The sequence below is a fragment of the Empidonax traillii genome, unplaced genomic scaffold, assembly GCF_003031625.1.
Source record: "Empidonax traillii isolate 1590-97213 ecotype Southwest subspecies unplaced genomic scaffold, ASM303162v1 scaffold481:size658601, whole genome shotgun sequence".
Classification (NCBI taxonomy): domain Eukaryota; kingdom Metazoa; phylum Chordata; class Aves; order Passeriformes; family Tyrannidae; genus Empidonax; species Empidonax traillii.
The window spans coordinates 259,189-280,011 of NW_020955674.1; the positions used below are offsets into that span (position 1 = coordinate 259,189).

General features: G+C 38.5%; 1 protein-coding gene across 3 annotated transcripts in view; it reads right to left on the minus strand.

Annotated features, from left to right (window-relative positions):
• Window positions 1-5,563: 5,563 nt before the first annotated feature.
• Window positions 5,564-20,823, minus strand: part of ADK (adenosine kinase) — a 274,114-nt gene continuing 258,854 nt past the window's right edge. For all 3 annotated transcript variants that reach the window (XM_027896130.1, XM_027896128.1, XM_027896129.1), the window contains one exon: window positions 5,564-6,755. In XM_027896130.1, coding sequence (XP_027751931.1) covers window positions 6,631-6,755 — 125 coding nt within the window. In that variant the 3' untranslated portion in view covers window positions 5,564-6,630. The remainder of the gene's footprint in view (window positions 6,756-20,823) is intronic.

Sequence of the window (20,823 nt, forward strand, 5' to 3'; positions counted from 1 at the left end):
AATATATCATGTATGTATTCAGGATACATATAAAACACCATGTATCTGGAGCACAGTCTTCTCTAAAACCAGAGTGTTCATCTTGTGAAATCTGTCACCATTTATGGAATGCAAAAGTTGCACTGATAAATGCTTTTTACTATCAGACATAAAATGTGTTTGTTATTGTACTGACCTTGGGAGACGAACAGGAAAGTGCTTTGTCCTTACCCGGCAAGACAGCCACAGCAGCTGGCTATGCTTTAGGACAGGCCAGACTAAAATAGGTCTGTCCATGTGACAGGTTGATAGAAGAACCCTGGAAATTCTGCAAGTTACTTGAGTGCCATTAATAGTCCCAAGAATAAGTGATATCTCTGAAAATGAAACCCAAAGTTGGATCAATCATTTAATTTATAATTCACTGATCCACAGATATGACAACAATCTAATTTTGGAGAAATCTAATACGATTGGTAACTGCCTCACCCCTTAAAAAAACACAAACCTACTCTTTTTATAAAGCTAACTGGGGCAGGGAAATACTTCAGGAGATAAATCCTAAGGAAACAAAAGCTGTGTAGGATCTGCAGATGAGCAGTGTGATTTTGTGCAATGTCTACCACAAGTATTAATATGATGATGAGAGATTAGAAGAATCATCATTAACTTGAAATCCCAAAAAATTTTAAGAAACTCAGATCAAGGTAATTCAAATGTAATCTTACTGATGGTTTTAGATGTTGCTGCTTTGTTTACCTGTTTGTTATTTCTTTTCCCTCCTCTTGCCTTACTGTGAAACCTTCAATACCAACAAAGGAAAAAGGCCAAGTAAGAGCAGTCCCACCCTCTGCTCCTGCTTTAGATGGCCAGCAGTCTTAAGAATAGGTAGTCCCATCCTACCTTCTCTCTAGAGCCAGCACATATTTGGGAGTTGTTGGTCATCTCCCTGTTCTGCCTTGTCCTCTCTGCAGCCAGGGCAGTGTGGCCTTCAAATCACTTATGTTTGGTATTTACCATCACAGAAGAACAGCCAGCAAATATATAGTGCAAGAGGGAATGTGACTATTCCCAGGGACTCAGAAAGTAGGTATGTTCCAAGTAGAGCAATTTTTAAGTACAGTGAAGTGTTACTTCTGGCATGAATAAGAAAAATAAGTAGAATGAGGGGTGATTTTCAAGCTGAACCTATTTCTTGAAATATTCTTTCATATGCTGTTATTATTCCACAGTAATGCTTCTTTTAGGGCAATATTTTACTCCAATGTTGCCATCTCCATGGCACCACAGACAGGGAGGCTTTCCAAGCACACAATTTCTCTCACACTCAGTTTAAGAGCTCTTCCATTTTTCCGTGCATTTATGCTGCACCGCTGATTTGAGATATTTGCTCCAGAATAATGATAATGATTTGCTTTTCTTCATTCCAGCCCTTACTCAATCTCCTTTACAAATGTCACTTGAGAGTACCAGGGCCTCGGGAGGCAGCAAGCCCAGCCAAAACTTACCTGCAAGTACCTGGCAAAGCAAGGACCTGAAGACAGATGCGCCCCATCCTTCTCTCACTCGAGAAGCAGCTCAGGTTGACATGGCTCTAAACTTCGGAGATGATCTGCCTGCTAAGCTACAGCACATTTATGATTTGCAGGTTTCTAGTCTGACTTGGCTTCATTTTTTAACTTTTCATTTTCTTTTTAGGGAACCAAACTCTTCACTGCATTTGGCAGCTGACGGCTATTAACTGTCACACTCCAATAACCAACGGATAGTTAGAACAGCATTAAATATTTGCACTCTGCAGCAAGGCTATACTTCATCTCAGTACACATGAATCCCATGCTCTTTTCACACTGGAAGAAAACCCACCTTATTGCTATTCAAATCTATCTGTCTGTCTCTCTCCCCATACTGTCATTACACATGCAAGGCTTGTCAGTGCCACCGACACAAAAAACCCCTCGTGCTTTATGCCAACACCAGTGACACCTGAAAAAAACCTAAGACACAAAAGAATTATTGCTTTTAAGAATTATGTTAATTCAGTCTTCATTTTCTAATAAGGTCACTTTTTTCATGTCTTCATAAAAGTATTTCTCCTGCCTTGCAAGGCTGCATGTTTTCTTTCCCAGGAACAACTTATAGTTAATTCTACATGAAAAGTGGGTTTTGGTAATTGAGGTTTGTCCATTTTGTATGTCCCTGGTTAAATTGTGAAGCTTTGTTTTGAGCACCATTTTTCCCCTCATCTGCCATTTTGAGTCTAATCTTTTAAGAAATATCCTACATAGGCACTCCTTGTGGTCCGCTTTTAAAAAAGCAAAATTTATTTTGGCCTCTGCAGGAAGCATTTAAAGAACATAATGAATAATGTTTGACACAGGAGTCAGTTAGCAGTCATTTTAGATTAATAACACTGCCCAGAAAAAAACCTTGCAGGGGATTAGACCAAGGGAAAGATGCTTAGGCAATAACCTCTGAGCCAGTTGGTTGCTGAACTATTCACAATAGACATAACTATCTCTGAAGGTCTTAAGTGTGAGAATTATCTCCGGGAAGAGAACAATGAGTTAGTGAGATATAAAACAATGGGCTCATGCTCTAACACAAGCAGTTAGCACTGCACATGTTCTCTTCTCATTTAATCTGCAGACTTTCAGACAGTAGCAGTTGGTGCCCAAATTAAGACTTCCTCTTTCCCTTTGATCTTATGTAAAAACTAATGAATTGTATAATCTCCAACACCTCTGAAATCCCACTGGTTAAAGGGAAACTCTCCCTACCTTTCCCATGCCTGTCTCAATTCGCTAAATGGGAGCTATATTTAACAGCAGGCCAATCACATGATCACTGAAAAGGAACAGCACAAGGATCTGTAATCCTAATGCTCTGGAGCTGTGATTGCTATAAATCCTTTGCAGAATGATTTCCTTTAAATCCCAAACATGTCATCACACTTTTAATTAACATTTCTTTATGAAAACTGTGGATAAGACCCTTTAAATTAAAGATTGTTCCCAGACTTGTCATCTTAAAACACTGTGCATTTCTATTGTCATTTTCATGTAGCATATTTTACTTCACTGTCACATAAGTAAAGCTTTTTACCTTCCCTTTCCTCTCCTTTGTCTCCCAGCCTTAACCCTCACACAAGCAGTAACAGCCACCACTATTTTTTCAAGGGTAAACAAACAGCTTTACATTACTTCACGTACAAAAGAGAGAATTCTAATAATCAAAAGACCAGCAATGAGCACAGGCAGTGCTGTAGCTCTTACTTGAATTCTTACCACCTTCACTTCTAAGTTCACTATGTAATTGAGCTTATCATCTTTACAGAAAGAGTTTGAGAGAAGAAAGTGATTTGCACAAAGGAACATGGTTGATCACCTGCAGAAACAGAAGCACAACCTTTGTTTCCAGATTCCCAGCTCCTCAGTCTTTTCAGCTATTTAGCATGTAGTTTTCTGAACACTGGGCCTGTTTCCTTGCCTTTTAATCTCAGCAGCATTGCTACCCACTTCCTTGGTACTAAAACAAGCCTAAAACGCATAATGCTGGGCACAGGAGACACAGTGTTATTTCCAGCGAAAGGGAAGCTTTATCTAAATGAGAGATGCTTTGGCCAGTGACTAGTGCGAATGGATTTCCAATATTTGTTTTCCTGATAGTAACCTAGGTAAGAACTCTGGGTTCGAATAATGGCTCAAGTTCAGTGACAGAGTCACCTCAGTCATCCCATCTGGGATTTGAGACAGTAGCACATGTCACTGGCAGACAACTCTTTCAGTGATGTTTTTCAGAAAGCCCAGATTTCCAACATGCCTCTGTGTGGAATAAGATGGTAGACAGAGGAAGACTATTTCTGAGAGAGAATATTAAGGATGACACAATTATCCATTATATAGATAAACCTCCCCTTTACCAGTAAGAAGAAGGAAAGGAATACAGATCCTGAAAAGAATCCAGAATGAAATCATCAGGCAATTTGACAGCACAAACTGAAATTATTTAGCATGATTTGGCAATGTATTTCTAAGTAGCTATATATCATCCAAAAATACGCATTGACAGATATTGGAGAAATAATGAATGGCTAAATAGAGCAGATCAGACTCTGACTGCCCTTCTATGAATTGTGTAGTAGTTTATTCCTCAGCTGCTCTCACTGCCATCAAATTATGCTTTGTAGCTGACACTCGGAGCCAAATGTCAGGAGCCCAAGCTCACCAAGCACATCAGTGGGAAAGCTCAGAACAGAACCTCTGACTTGACTCTCTTGCATCTTGAATTGAAAATGAGGAATAGTTGAAGGAAGGAGGAAAGGAAAAAGAAAGAAAGAAAGAAAGAAAAGAAAGAAAGAAAGAAAGAGAGAAAAGAAAGAAAACAAAGAAAGAGAAAGAATGCTTTGCTTTATGACTACTTTCCTTTACATATCCTCCCTTCTTTTACAGTAGTTATGCTGTCTTGTATTTTCCTTGGTATGATAAACAATGTTTACATATTTATATTCTGTTTTAAACAAGCCATAATTATCAGGCCAGGACACTGATAAAGTTGTTTCAAAAGGAATGGAAAGTGTCACGGGTGCAGAGCAATAGGAACAGCAAATTTAACCACTAAACCATTGGGGCTTTCCTTACTAACAGGTGAAGTCATGCAGTAAGTGTGGCATGGCATATGTGACCATACATTAAAAGCAGGGACTGCAACATGTCCATCTTTGGCTTTTCTTGATTAAAATATATCACATGGATACATCAAGTTAAAGAATTAAAATTAACCAATAGATGTAAAAAAATAATCTTTTGATCAACCTATACAGTCTGAAGACCATGCACACTGTACTCTTTTATTTTTCTTTACAGTTCTGTTTTCACTCCTAAATGTTGATTTCTCTTTCTCTCCTATGCTAGAACATGAGAAATGTAAAGTCTAAAGCTCTTCTGAGAAGAGCACTATGACAAAACCAGACAAGTCTTATTTGCACAAAGCTGTTCACAAGTAAATCTGCAGACAGACAAGGCCTTCACATGCAACATTTCTCAGGTAGAAACAGGAGAGCCTAAGTCCTTGAAGGACAGGCAGTACTCACCATGCTTGCGATGATGGCATTCCATGGACGCACGAGGATTTTCAGAAGTTGCTGGTTGATGTATTGCAGGAATCCCATCAGGTGATCTCTAAGGTGACAGAGCCTATTGTCCATTGTGTCAGATTGGATACTGGGCCAAACAAGGGAACTGGGATCTCAGCCTTGATTTCTCCCCATGCTCTTTGCAATACACAAACTGTAATAACAACATTCAGTATCTGTGTGTCCCTCGTCCCATGCTGGGCAGTAAACCCTGCACTAACTTAATACTCTTTGAGGAACCCCAGCCATTAATTTTTCCTTTCTCCAGTGGTACAAGCACCAAACTGATGTTTCCTCCCTTGCTTACTGCTGATCTCACCCTTGAACACTCACCTAGACACTGAAAGTCACGTATAAAATGTTAAGATCTAGCATGTGCTCGGGGTTAAGCAACCATTTCAGTAGCACACACGAAAGAAAGATAGACACATACCAATATCAAACCAGGGGTTACTGTATGACAATTATTTTTTATTTATCAGTATCAAATTACATAGCAAAGTAATGAATGCAGTGTAAGATCACCTCTTTGAATACTGTAAATACAAACAAAATCCACCATATTGCTTAATTATCCAGAGTAAATTAAAAGTTTAAAAATGTGCGTTTCAGAGATTCCATTTGGCATATCCTGTCAATATGTCCTGCATAAATATTTCTGTACCTCATTTTCATTATGTGTACCTTAATATAGCCTCTAGGAAGCTCACATGGAGAAGATAGGACCTATCTGTATGTTTGTGTTCATCATCAACTCATGCATCTGCCCTGAAATCACTGAAAGTACCTATCTGCTAGCTCACCTGATGGATAAAAGCGACTGTACTTATGGACCTATAGATGTACTGACAGATAAAAGTGGCCAGAGCCTGCTCTCATGTAGGGCCAGACCCAAAGTTATTGCCATCAGTGCAAGATGACTGAATGCATGGTATCAACTGCGGATCAGGTCCTTAAATTACTGACAAAATAGTGATCATGGAAGCTGGGCTGGATCTGATGGTCAGATCTTGCACACTCCGATAGATATGGAAATTTTTGGGACATTTACACTGCTCTTTACACTGGTCTGACTCCACTATATAGAAAGAACAATTCCTGGTTTATAATGTTAAGTGACAAAGTCAGGTCTGTTGATTTCATGTCAGCTGAATAGGATTTGGCCACAGCTGGATACAAACTAGATAATTCAACAGAAGTATTTTAATGGTGTTAATCAGCAGTGTCATTTAAATGGTACTTCCTTGTAAACTGTGTAAATAGAACATTTTTTCCTGATGGATGAGATAATAAGCTTCACTTAGCACTGTTTCCAAAAGTTAAGACTACCGAGACATTGTAGATGTATGAAATGGAAAACACCATAGAAATATATATTTTGTTTAGGATACAATGAACAGAAGTACAGAAGCGTTGATGCAGGTATTGGAAAGGTGAGGAAAGGGAATGAGGAAAAATTTAGGCAGCAATCCCATGGCAACACAGAAGTTACTCTTGATCCCTCCAATTCACCAGTATCAGTGGAAGTCAGGCTTCTCTGGGAAGGTGCAACCTGAACGCTTGATAATTACGCTGGCTGCGTAATGTCCAGCCCGGATGCACTCGGTCATAGGCCGGTCATAGACGAGCTGGGACAGAAAGCCTATGGAGCAAAGTGGGAGAGAAAGAGAAGGAAGAAAATGGTTCGATTAGGTTTTTTGAGTGTATCAGTTTCTCACTGGGAAAAGCACTGAAATACTGGCCTGTCTGTATGTACACAGGCAGCCTGGCTAGTTCAAATCGATGACTGAGCTTGAGTGGCCTGCAGAGCTGGAGCGGTGCTGCTGCTATTTCTATCTGAGGTCTCCATTTGGTAGCTTCAAGTAAATTAAAGATTATAAAGACTGGCCATTATTATTGTCCTCAAAATGATTTTACCAGAGTTATTGCTCCCTTCTTTTCTGAAGATAACCCCTGATTCCTCAAAGGGCATTTTAAAAACAAAGAAGCAGTTTTGAAGGAGCTCTCTTTGAAGAGAGCTCCTTCTGTTCTTACTGGCTACAGCTACACACAACTGTGTGCAAGCTTTTCGCCAAAAAAGTCATGTAATAGAAAAACATTATCTATATTCAGAGTTACAGGTGCTCGCAGTGCAAAGAAGGTGAAAAATCTTTACCTGATGAGGAAAGCTAGATGACATCTGTTGCCTTTGATTATGGGACATTTAATCTAGGACTTCAAAAGCAGTGGGTACCTCTGAGCATGTGCAGATACCTTCATAAAGAGCAAACTGTACGGAGAACAAGCGCCTCTCAGGGGCACATGGTTCACAGCTGCAGCTAACACAGCCCTGGCATGCATGGCTTGGAAAGCCAGAATTCACTGGGAGCCAAGTGCTTTCAAAACCTGAGCAGCTCTTTAAATGATTAGAAGCAGAGAGTCCTGAAAAGGTACTTGGAAAAGTCAAGTACAAGCAGCACAAGAAATTTTATGGATTGAGTCCCTCATTTCTGAAACATTCTGCCTTGGCTGAAACTATTGTGATCGAATGCATGGCAGAACTTATGGCAGAGGTGAAATATGTATTTTAAATTTGGAAGAGGTTTTCAAGATGTGAAAAGTAAATTTAGTATCTTATAATTTAAAGCTCCATTCCATCATTCCAAAGGTAATATTTTTTCACTTTTATCGTGTTTTTAATATGTTTCAGATGTATCTCTCTTCCTTATCCAATCACAGAAGGAAATTGAGTCTTACCCAAGAAAATCAGAATCCTAGCAAGCTGAAAGATGTTCTTTTTAAAGCTTTCATCCACCATTTCCAGTTTCTGTGTCATGTTCAGGCTCTGGGCCTCGACAGGACAAATGTAATCTTGAAACCATGTCTCTCTTAGGTACTATGTAGCTCATAGGTACTAACTTCTGACATATTACAAATTCTGATTCAAAGCTGGTATGTTTAGCTAGCTTTCTTTCATATACACTTTCTCGGTTCATCTTGGTTCCTGTTGGGACAAAGACTCTACATTATATTGTGAAGCTCTCATTTAACCTGTTCTCCTTTTCTAAATATTTCCTTTTGTGGCACGTTACAGCATAATTTTAGAAGACGGTAAAAATATTTTATCCTATGCAATAATGTCTGCTCTTTGGAGATTAAAAATCATGTAAATCATGAAAAATAAGGTTAGGTTAATGAAGGATAATCCTGGTGAGCAAAAGTCCTGTTTTCCTGACTTACCAAGATCTATCTTGCCTTCTCGGTCATGACTGATAGTGAAAAGAGGCCTAGTTGATGTATAGTTTTCTCTAAACTGCACCGAATGGGAGAAGAGTTTGAAACTGCAAAATCTATAAATCAAATACTTTTCATTGGAATAGGGAGGCCATACAGAGTAGGCAGATTATCTGACAACCAGGAAAAACTTGTATGTTTTTGACATCAATACTTTTCTAGGGAATTACATATTGCCTGGAATTTCATAGAAATTGACTGACCCTAGCTGGGAAAAAGAATGAACACTTCACTAATAAAAGTTAAGTCCACCATCAAAATTGAAGAAGACAGGAGTTATCAGTATACAATATAAAGATAAGAATCTGAAACAGGAAGAAACTGTGCTGTGAATGCTATCACTGATGGCAGTCAGGGATGACAGACAACACAACTGTGGCAGGATAGTCCAGCTGCAATAGTTGGGTAACAGTTGAGAAATTCAAACAGTATGCCTGGCAGAAATCAGACCATTTCTGAATAACGAGATGAAAATGGTCTGCTCTCCATTACATTAACATGCATTCTTAGGAGAAACTTTCTTGGATACGTGGAGAATGTCAATCATTAAATTTAAACTGCCTGGGAGGCAGGAGCTTGCCAGTGTGCTTCTGGGTGGTTAAAACTTGAGAGCAAGTTGTAACCATATGTAAAATGAGGCTGTTAAGACAGTCCATTTCTGACTCAGTAAGTATCAAGGATGCACTGGGCAGGCCTCCAAAGGCAAACACTGGGTTTTGTGCCGAGCATGAATTCAGAGAGAGGTTTATACAAGAAAGAACAACTGTCCTCTACGTTTATGATCAAGGCATCAAACATACATGAAGATGAGAAAATCCACAGAGCAGAGGACCATAAAACACGAATTATTTTTCAATACCAACTAGACTGACTCTGTCACCACCTCCCAGGCTCACTGTAGTTTCAAGCCAGTATGTATCTTTTGTCTTCAGTGAAGCTACTTCTTATTTATTCTGATCTAAGTGAAAGCAGAGTCAGGTGAAAAAACATCCTGTTCTAATTGGGGATAGAAATGAGAGACCTCTGTGATTTCAGAGTGGTGGAGAAATGACATTAAGTACAGCTGTCATATATGAGATATGTAGAAACTGCAGTGGGGAGTTTGCCCTCAAACCATTCTCTTGTCTGTAGAGTTTCTCTTAAAAGGTCTGTGTTTCACAGATGAAACAGAAATAGCAGTATCTGACACAATATCGCATCGAATGACAATACAAACACACATATCACAAACACAGAACTACATCACATAGTAAGACTAGGCGGTTGGCAAAGCAGACCCTGAGGGAACACCAGAAAGCACTGTTGTTTGAGCAGAGAAGCAAAGAGCTCTATCAGGTTGGCTGCCTTAGCTGCAGAATGTTCATTTTAGTTAATGCAGTAAAAAGCGACATGGTCAGAATATAATTCAGAGTTTGCCTCCTCCAGTGCATAAGGTACCGTGATGCAAACATCATGAGTCATATTCTCAAGGCATGGATTCAGAACTTCTGAGTTCCAGCTGAAGTAGTTACTCCCCCATCTGTTTTTCACTATGCTTCTTTGCTGCTGGTATAACCTGACACCCTGTCAAAATGAGCCAGATCAGTTTAAGCAGTAAGCTGTTGAACAGTGGATCTTTGCTAACCCAGCTGATTTAAACTGAAGTGGGTTAGTGAGTATTCAAACAGCCTGACCACTGAGCAGGGCAGTGGAGGGAAGATGATAAGCAGTTGAAGTGTGTAATCTCTTTAAGGTGCCATGACTGGAAATCCAAGAAGATAAATGAACGTGGCTTCAAACTTACTTTACACTCCTCCTACAACTTCACAGACCAGAACAGCAGAACTGAACTCTGATCCTGTATCACAGGCCTGGCATCACAGAACTAGATCATCCCAGCACATACTAAAGGAGCTCAGCATCTACTTTCACTTCTGCATGGTCTGAACTAGTCCCTGGCTATCACTGGAACGGAGTGAAGAAAGCAGTAGTACATTTTGCTACACAAGACAGCCTCACTTCAAATATTTTCCCCAAAAACTTCAGGCAATGTTGTTTACCATCTTTTAACTGCAGCTATTCTGTACTAGCATTTCTGTGCTGCTGAAGCTGTGGATGGTGCTACATGCATCGTGTACCATTCTTCACACTAGAACACAAAGGCAAGGGCCAGACTTGAGGCTTTCCCACTCTCTGACTCCTGCCCTGACATCCAAAATGTGTAATTGTTCATGGGGTAAGAGAAGAGGCAGTTGCAGGATGTTTAGCAGGCCACCCTGCTGTAACGAGCCATCTTGGTAAGCTTTCAGAGTAGATGGAATGCCTTTTGTCCCTCATGGGCATGGACAGCCAAGTAACCACCTTGCACCTAGTCATGGTGAGAACTTATTTGAGATTGTGTCCAATTCATCCCACTTATCTTCCTAGAAAGAAAAGACAACTTTGCTTCAAAAGTTGCTTTAAACATTAGAGTGGGACAAAATGTACTGGCATTCACAGAGGATAGAAATGATTATAACACACCAATAGATATTTTTGGCCCTTAATTATTTCTTTTCTGCTCAGTAGAGAAAAGCAACTCTGAAATCACTTTGCTCTGAAAAGTGTGCCTGAAATAATTGAGAGTTAATCTTTATTATCTCTAGCTTCCTTACTATATATTCTCAAAGACAATGTTTATAATTGTGAGGTCTGCAAACAGAATGAGGGATGGAAAAATCAAGTTGCTTTTTTCTTTTTTGTGCTTATCACCAAAAGGAAAGCCCTGTAAGTCAAGTGCAAGAAGTAGTTCTTGAGCCTTAATTCCAGACCTAAACCAAAGCCCTCACTGAAACCAGCTCAAATCTCTTTGGGGATGTCAATATGATTTTGAAAAGAACAGCAAGATAGTCTACTGACTGACACAAAAGGTGTTGTCTTAACTTCGCTACTCCTAAGAGCAGAGTAGCACTTAAAAACCATTAAAGGAGAACCAAGTTAATTTTCTAGCAAAACAGACATTTCAGAGGCAATTTCACCAAAGTCAGTGATTTCTCTGAAAGTTTTATTTCCAAATTATCAGTGGGAATTCTGAACGAATGCCTAGTGCTAGTGCAGTTGGGCAGGAATGTGGGAGTCCGATAGCGGAGATTTTAAAACAGTTCTGGTCTGCTTCAGTAATGGTTTAACAACACTTAAAAACAGCTCATATTGAAGCCAAATGTTTCATTTCAAATTGTACACTTGACAATTAATTTTAATGACTGTTAATTACTAATGCTGGCTGGAAATCCGTTTATAGCTTCCGTCATCCAGCTCCCCCACTACTCGTCTTTCTTCAGTTTCTCTCACACTTCCAACCTTTATAAAATGCCCATGGCAAAATTAATGTGTTTTTTTTTTGTTTGTTTGTTTGTTTTTTTAATACAGGAGAGAAAAACAGAAAAAAAAACAATTATCAAATGCATTAATTATAAACAATTACAGCTGACCCTGAGTCAGAGCCCCTCAAAACCTTTTGCTATGTGACGTTCCCAAACAACGCTCTGCTTCCAGCTGAATCCAGAAGCATCTAATATAATCCATGCTAGCCAGGCCATTTACCAGCAAAATTGTCCCAGCCACAGAAAAGATCACTAACAGCTGAGTTGTCTCCTCTTTTTTGTATTTAAAATTTCTACAGTCTAATTTGTGAACTGCATTTTTTAAAACAGTGTTATTCCACCATGGGGACAGTTGCAAGCACCTTTTCACACACTTGTTCGTATACAGAATTTATCACAGTTGCTTGAACACTCATCTATTTTTGTGATCCCACTAGATTTCCAGGCCAGCAGTGTGGGAAGATGCAGTTTTCAAGAAATATTACCCAAGCAATGTAAAGCCTTATAGCTGATGATTGGGGCTTTTCTGGATGCCTTTTAGCACTGTTGGAGTGGGTTAATGTTGTGGTAGCACGAGCCTGGTCAGTTGTAATCAGGTGGTTGACAATGCTGCTGCCAAGAGCCAACCAGTCAGCCTAGATTTTGTAAAAGATGTTGGCATCAGTTGGTTCTGCAAAATAGTCACTGAACGACTGTACATCAACATGCTGAGGTTTCTCCTTTTTTAATTTTGTGGCAGATGGTGGATATTACAGCCAAGAACTGTGGTAAGCCAGAGGCCCTGCCCATTGCTATCAAACCAAATGTTGGCTATTCTAAATGGAAACGTTTTTGATTAAGGGTGGGATTTGGCTTCTGTTTTCATGTCTTTTGGCACTGTGGTCTGACACATCAGACTTACAGTATATGAGACAAATTAAATGTAAGCATCTTTAAACACACTATACTTCTTTCAAACTTCACACACCACAGCACTTTGTCAAAATTTACTGTATTATTCCATACATATAGATATAAATATATATATGCTATTAACTACAAATGCATATGCATAGAAACAAGTATCTTCCTCTCTCCTTTAAAATGAAATGTCTCTGTGCTTACACAGAACTGTAGTGCCAGGCCAGTTACAATTGAGAGAAAAAAGGTTACCAACCCTTTCGTAAAAACAGTAATTTAAGATGTATATCTAACAAGTGGCAACCTTGAAATCTCTCACTGAAAAGAACATTAGAAAACCCTTCCTGACTATACCACTGGAGGAAAGTTTTAATAAAAACTAATTAAACTACAAAAATCTCAAGTGGTTAACTGATTTTAGGGGCTACATTTCTGGCAATTCTAATTATCCTCTTGTGGCTTCACTTAGTGTTTCACAACCATGACAGATGACAATGAAAAACTGCAGTTAAATTCATCCTCCCTGACACCATGCTAAGCACTAGCTTCTCCCTCTCCAAGTAAAATCAATACCATGTTTGAGTAAACACGTTTACAGCTTTATTAGGATGTCTCGCTTGTTCTGTAACAGCTACTTGAAGCTGTGGTAACAAATCGACTCAACCCAGTTAAACCTAGAGAGCTGAGTAAGAGGCCCATCGATAAGGTTGTTATATAAATAAACTGCAGGAGATCAGAAAGCTGGAACAAACAGCCTGGTAAATGTCAATATTTTTGCTTCCAGAGAATGACAAAACCATGAGATCAGGAATAAAATGTCTCTATTTACTTCATTTATAAAGTGGTCACATGCTAAATGCATTTCACTGCCTGTGTACAACCCTCTTACAGAAACTTCTTATTTTCTAATCATCAGCATGAATACTAAACCAAGCATGTTTTAAGAAAAGCAGTGAGTATTGGTATTGCTGTCCCTATTCCTCTTGTTTTCTTCTTATTTATGGACACATTTTGAATGCATTGAATTTCTGTAAGGATCTCTGAGATGGGTATATATCTTCCTCAGTCTGAGGTTATACAGTCACTTATGGACACATGCAAATAAAACAACTTTGCATTTACTAGACAACTATGAATAAGTGAAAGGAGTGTTTTGAGTTTAGCAGCCTTTTCCTGGAATGGAGAGGAGGTGTTGAATACACAGAGCAAAAAAAGAACTCAGTCTCTAATGCTTTAAACCATCACATGTGGAAAATGTTAACGAAAGATTCCTGCAGAAATGTGACAATGAAAAAAACCAAAATAAAACTTCATTACATCCTTGCTATTCCGTTAGGAATCAGTTACTCAAGGCTGAATAATTTCATTGCTTTACATATGGGATTAGCACTGTTTGGTTCTACTGGACCAGCTCACTGCAGCTTGTAGAACACAGTGTGATCATAGCTTCCCAGGGCCTGAATAGACACTTAGGCCCATCAGAGGCTTCCTCTAAGGAAAATCAGCAGTCTTGTTTCTCTGATGCTTTTGTGCAAGTAGGCTCAGTTAGTAAGTCTATAGTGGTTTGGTCCTGAAGGCCGTGCCTTGGATTGAGAAAACTGAGATCCTTATGTGAACCCTACTCAGACTGACGGGAGTTTTCCTATTGCTGTCTTGACTGCAGACTATCCACCTTCTGAGAGGGAAGAGTTCAAAGCTGGAGAAGAGTCTTAAACGTTCTAGAGTCTGACACCCTTCCACATAAATCATCCTTAGTGGACTCCATAATTTCTATTAAATTCCCTAGAGCATCTTATTGTTCAAGAAAAGAACCATTGCAGTCTATAATATGCTCCAAGAAAGATGTGATTGAGGAAATTGATAACGAAGTCATAACTTCTCACGGCTTAGACCTATTTTTGATTTTTGAGTCCACATGATGAGCTTTGAAGAATTCCTTTAGGATCAGAATCTGACTGTGTTAGGCTTATCTCCACCAGCCTCCAGGGGAAACATTTGATTAAAAAGACGCCTCCAAGTTTACAAGGAGTATTCAAGATACTGCACATGCCAAATCAAATACAGGTATTTTCACTGGAATTATGTTCTCTATCTGAAAAAAATACTTTCCAGGCTGATATTTCTCTTTGTTTTTCCTAAAAACATTTCAGAGAAGTGTTCTTCAAAACCTAAAATTCTTCTTAGTAATTTTTGAGACAGCAGAGTGAAATAAGCTTTCTTTTATTAGTACCTGAGGAAATTTTCTGAGCCTCAAACCAGATCTGTTGTATTGACATTAAATGGTGCAGATCACTATACCATTACCTCTTGGAATAAGAGGAAGAGAACTACACTAATTTAATGTAGAAATAACGGCATTCTAAGGACAATAAATTGGAATAATATGCACTATCCTTTATTCAGTTTTTAACATGTATTCAAGTGCAAAAAAGGCTACATGAATGTAACTCCACAGCCGAGACTCACATGTACAAAAGCCAGGAGATTTGAAATTGCGTTTGCAGAGCAACCATCTCTCCAGAAGGTTTTATTTGCAGGTGTGCTTCCACACAGCCAAGCCAGCACTATGTAAAGAGAATCAAAAAGCAACACCCAGTGTAGTGGGAATACAGGAGCTAGACAGCCTATGAATTTTTTTACTTTTGTGGGCTGAAAGAGCCTACCCTAGCATTATATTAATAGTGCTACTATTTTAATACAGTGACATTTGATATCTTTTGCCTCTTTAAATATCTGTTAAAGTCCTGGGTTGACACTAAGAACTTACTGATCACCAGTAACAGTAATGTCCCTTTCTGCTGAGTTGGAGATCAGTGGTAAACCAACCTACAAGCACTTCTACTACAGTTGCTTTCAAATTGTACCGTGTTTTCTCCTGTAATTCCTTTTCATTGCAATCTTGCCATCTTCCCACTTCAAGTATGAACCCATTTCAGTGTGGGGGAAGTGAACAAATTCTGGGAGACGTTACCATCCTGTTATATAACAGAGCAGCTGCAAGCAAGGACCCAGCTAGCAAATACCCAGCCTGAGAAGCACCTCCACGGCCACTGTGTCCATCTCCAAACCACCCCAACGAAGCACATTAGATGTGAAACAGACAATATATTTCAGAGTATTTTTATGTTTCCTGGCATGGTGTTTTATCTCCTGCAAATATAGCATCAGCCTAATCTGACACATCATTTCTTAGGGGACTATATCCTGCCCTGATTCCCAGGGGAATGTTCTTGATGATCCCATCTGACGAGTGCCTCTGTCTCTACTCAGAATACATTAAAATAACACAAAAATATTGCCAACAGTCTGAAAGCAAGGTAATAATAACTCATTAAAGTAATTTCTAACCTTCCACATGAACATTTTCTTTATCGTTACGTGATTTTCTAACACATGACACATTAACATAAAATGAAATGTTATGAGGGTAGGGATAGTAGGCATGACAAAGTATTTTAAACGGTGATGATTTGCTTTGAGGCGTTAAGTCAATTTGTAATTGTCCCATAGCTATTACAGCAAAAATTGGAACTTTATAATTGGTTTTGAAAATCTATTTTTAACATCGTAGGTTTGTTTTCTAAAATGTAGGCAACCTATTTGACGTTTATTTCTTACAAAGCCTGTCCAGAATGTCACTGAATTTATGGTGAAGTAAATTACGCCTTTTAAAACCCAATTTTGCAAAATATTAATCCTCTTGCTGTGTACTGAGGCTCCCTTAACACTGACGGTGTCACTGACAGGAAGAGAGACACAGAGGCTAAAAGGATCAGGTCCTGCTTCAGTCTAATTAGAAACTTCTGAAGGTTTTTAATTCCATACACTGATCCTTTTAAGTGGATCTCTCACTTTTACATGTTATTTAAAAAATGACAGCAAATGTTTTGCCTTACGCTAATTCTACTACGTTTTTTTCTGGATTGCCTTTACATTGAATAGGTGAAAATGTGAATTACCATATTTAAGTTACTAAATTATGATAAAGGATACATATGTTATAAAGTTAAGAGGAAAAGTTAGAAACCAAGAGGAGGGTAGCCATTAAAACAAAACAATTAAACCAGATTGGATCACAATTATACTTGGACAACACTTGCAACCGGTTTTAAGTATAATGTCAGAACAGAAGAGTGTATTCTTTCCAAAGAATTAATTTAGGATAGCAAACTGGTAAAAAGAGAAGTAGGGAATTAAAAAAGAAAACAGAAATATTCCGTTTTTTCTTCTGAGTTGTATCTATTTTTATGGTTTTGTTTAAGTAGAGACAATTCAAACTGTGGCACATTTCTAAACAGAGCCAACACTAACGTTGGAATTACTTGTGACTGGCTACCCTATTGATCAGAATAATGATGCGCCTCTAGCTAAGACTGAGAAAAATCAACTAGGAACATATAATCTAGTAATTTTCTAGTTCACAGAAGGTCAGTTACAGAGATAACATGGTCATCTAATAGCCTGGGTTTACCTGTGATGTTTATCTGAGAGAGTTACAAATGCCATCATGAACATGTTGACAAGGTATCCCTTAGCAAGCAAAGACTGATGCCCTATCTGCAGCTCAGCTATTATACTCATCCTGTTTAGAAACCAGGAGTATTAGACGGGCAAAGCAGGCTGTCAGTCAAAATGCTGATGACACTAAGAAAGTATTTTTGTTTCAAAGCTTCATATCTCATCGGCCATGATCTCAGTAACAACAGGATTGCTCAGAGGCAATTAGCCCTGTTGTATAAATGAGAACTAAGAGAGTGCTGCTTTCTGTTATAACTGTTATCTTTACTTCAAAGAAAAGGCAGAACAATTCAAAGTAGTATCCCCTCTCTCTTTGCTGGTGAAGATAAATTTTGTGAAGATAAAATCAAGTTACATTCGCATACATACTTAATTGATATCACCAAAAAAATAGACCTCACTCACAGCTGCCAAATAAAATGCAGCTCAGAGCTCTGGTGTTATCAGAAGGGAGTACTTCACAGCAGTGATATTTTATCCACCGTATTTCTCTCTATCAAACATGATTAAAAAATGATGACAACTTCCCAAGGTATCTTAAACAAGTATAAAAACCTTATAAAAATTAAAGACCTCTGTAAGTGGATAAGTAGCTTCTGATATCATGCTCCTGCTGTTCAGTAAAGAACTGTTCCTAGCTCCTTGAACTCTTATTTCAACAAATCTAGAACATTTTCGGGGGGTGGGGGTGTGGTACTGGAGGGAGGGCAGCTCTTACAACAGAGATTTATACAGAGAGGAAAATACAACAAGTAAGAGAAATATTTGTTTTTGGTGAAAACAAATTCTTCCACAATCTTCAAGAGCCATAGAAATCCATTAAGCAGATTTCTTTTTAATATAGTCACAAGCTTATTAATAATTTAGTTTTCTGACAAACCATTCAACTCTGTCTCTGCTGAAGGCATTATCAGAATCTTTTTGCATGTTTAGCACTCCTGGAATATTCATATAGCAACTATTCATAGGAGCTTATTTAATTTCTCACACGTGGACATGCTTCCATCTACACAACTGCTTCACGTGAAATACATAAGGGACTTATTTGACAAAGTCATGAGTACAGTCTCTCTTTACCCTAGATCAGATTTATTGCAAGAAGACGGAATTCCCATTCTATGAATTTCATTTTTTAATTCAGTCAGCTCCTACTCTTTAGCCACCAACATTGCCCTCTGAAGATGGTTAAGGCTGGATTTCCAGAGGAGTCGGAACTGGCACCTGGGAACATAATACCTACAGGATTAAACTCATAGGACCACAGCACAATTTAGGTTGGAAGGGACGTCTGGAGGTCACTTGCTTGAGTGCCTGGCTTAAGGCAGGGTCAACTCAGATGATATTAAATCCCCCCAAGGTTGGCTTTTTATTTTAAACGTTGTTGGATTCTTTCCATAAATGATGGATTCTGAAGAATAACAGCATAAAAATTATTATACTGGTCTCAGTCACATTTCCATTCTTATCAATAGTATACTTGTTTAAATACACTGGCTTCAGTCAAGCCATTCTGAAGTTATCCTAGTGTGTTGACAAAACAGAATCAGACCTTTTTTCAAAGAGGTTTCTGAATCAATCAAATTTTAAATAGTAGAGGAGCAATGATGAGCAACTGTTCTGTGCACTACGTATTCTTTGCAAACCTGTATTTTTATTTCTTGTGCTGTGGTTTTACAAATATACATACATATATACGTATACATAACATATAGTCAAAGAATGTTTCACGCTAAGGATAATATTTTAAAATTTCGATAATATAGAAGTTTGCCAAATATTACTTAAATGTGAAATCAAAGCTGGATGTCAGTCTACAGAAAACCATTTGCGTTTACCTCATAAAAACAGGCAAATTTGAACAATGTGAGGACCTTTAGGTAAACTCCTAAAAGTCCAAGGTCTTTACTTAATTTGCAGAGACATATAGATTAGGATCAAAAAATAATGTTTGGAATGAACATCTATATTAAAGATGAGGGAATGGCTTTATAGAGCCAGTTTGGTTCAAATAGAAACAAAAGGAGGGAAGTATCTTCACTAAGTCCTGTGGTCTCTAAAGAGGAGGTAAGGATGCCATCCACTCACACAAGGACACATAAAAGAGGACAATTCCTCTTTTGCTGCTCTCCCTGTCTCTATCAGAGCAGTTCTCTGATAGCTGAGAGAGTTGTTGGCCATCTCTTAAGGCTCATGCTGGGCTTCACAAGAAAGAGAGAGAGCTGCCTAATCTGTAGGTATGTGCACCAAAAATGAATGCAGCTTTCAAACTGCAGCCAGAAGCTTTATGAGATTCCTCAGTACATGAAAGCTGCCAATGCGATTTTTAAATTGACAGGTGGTTTGAGCCACTGACCTCTGCTTTGATACTGACAGAGGCAAATTGCTATCAGCTCATATTTGGCACCGCACCATGCTTAATGAAGAGCTCCTTCTACCTTGGGATTTCTTTTCCTTGAGAATGGTGTAACATCTTTATAGCATGGTGATAAGTAATATACATTTGCTGCGATCATTCTGTCACTGCTTCATCACACTACTTTAAAATGATTTGTGGCTCCATTTCATACTCTAGTACTTTTCATGTAGTATATGACTAAATCATAGCAGATTACTAAGTCAATATATTTATATTGATGGAACCTGGAGAAACATTGATTTTACACCTTCTCCTATTCATTTGTTATGAACTCTCTACCCAGTTCCACTGTGTAGACAGATTCTAGGGGAAAGATTTTGCAGGGAACAATGGCAGCAACTATTAGAACAGATGCTTATTGTTTTCATTAGTTACAGTGTCAATGACAAAGGGGAGTTCAAACAGAAGGCAGACCTACTCTGGCTAAAGAGAGCAGGATGGCATAAAGGAAAGCATAAGATGGTAAAACTGTCAATTTTTCAATCTATTTATTGTCATTAAATATGCTTTGATTATCATTATTTCAAAGGTTCAAACTGGGGCTGACTAGTAATAAATAAATGTTAATTTAACAAGCAACAGAATGCTCCCCAAACACTACAAACGAAGGCTGTAATTCCATTAAGAGGACTCTTGTGACATAAGCCACGTCAGCAAAGCTCAAGTGATTTGTCAATGTCGTAAGAACCTGGAGGTAGAATCACAACTTTAATTTATGGTATCCCAGGGATTTATAACAAAAATCTGTGGTACCCCTGAAAACCACAAGAGGAGCTGAGATGCTACGAAGTAAATAATTTTTGCCTGAACTTCTAAAAGGTAGCAGTGTAGCTAGAAAGCAACAAAGGCAGAAATGTGATAGTATTGTTCAGGGAAGTGTTTTTAGCATAAAGATACCTGCAGCAATTTTAAAACCCAGTTTCTCATTCATGCATTGCACCAGCCTGAGTGGCAGATGACTTGATGTCTGCAGTAAGAGGCAAGAAATTCAGAGATATTCCTCATGCCAACTTAATAAAAACATATTTCAACTGAAGAATGCAGTTCATTTCTTGCTGCTAGCTGTTGGGGTGAGCTAGTTCTCCTTGGAGGCTGGTGGCTTCATGTTCAGAAATGCTGAACTCATGAATCAACTTACAGAGTTACAAGTGCCCAGAAACTTTGTGTCTTTAAACTTGATTTCATGACTTTAGGGTTTCAAGACCTTCAGTAGTTAGACTGGTTCTAGTAAAAAAACCCCAACAGATTTCTTATTTTCTTCT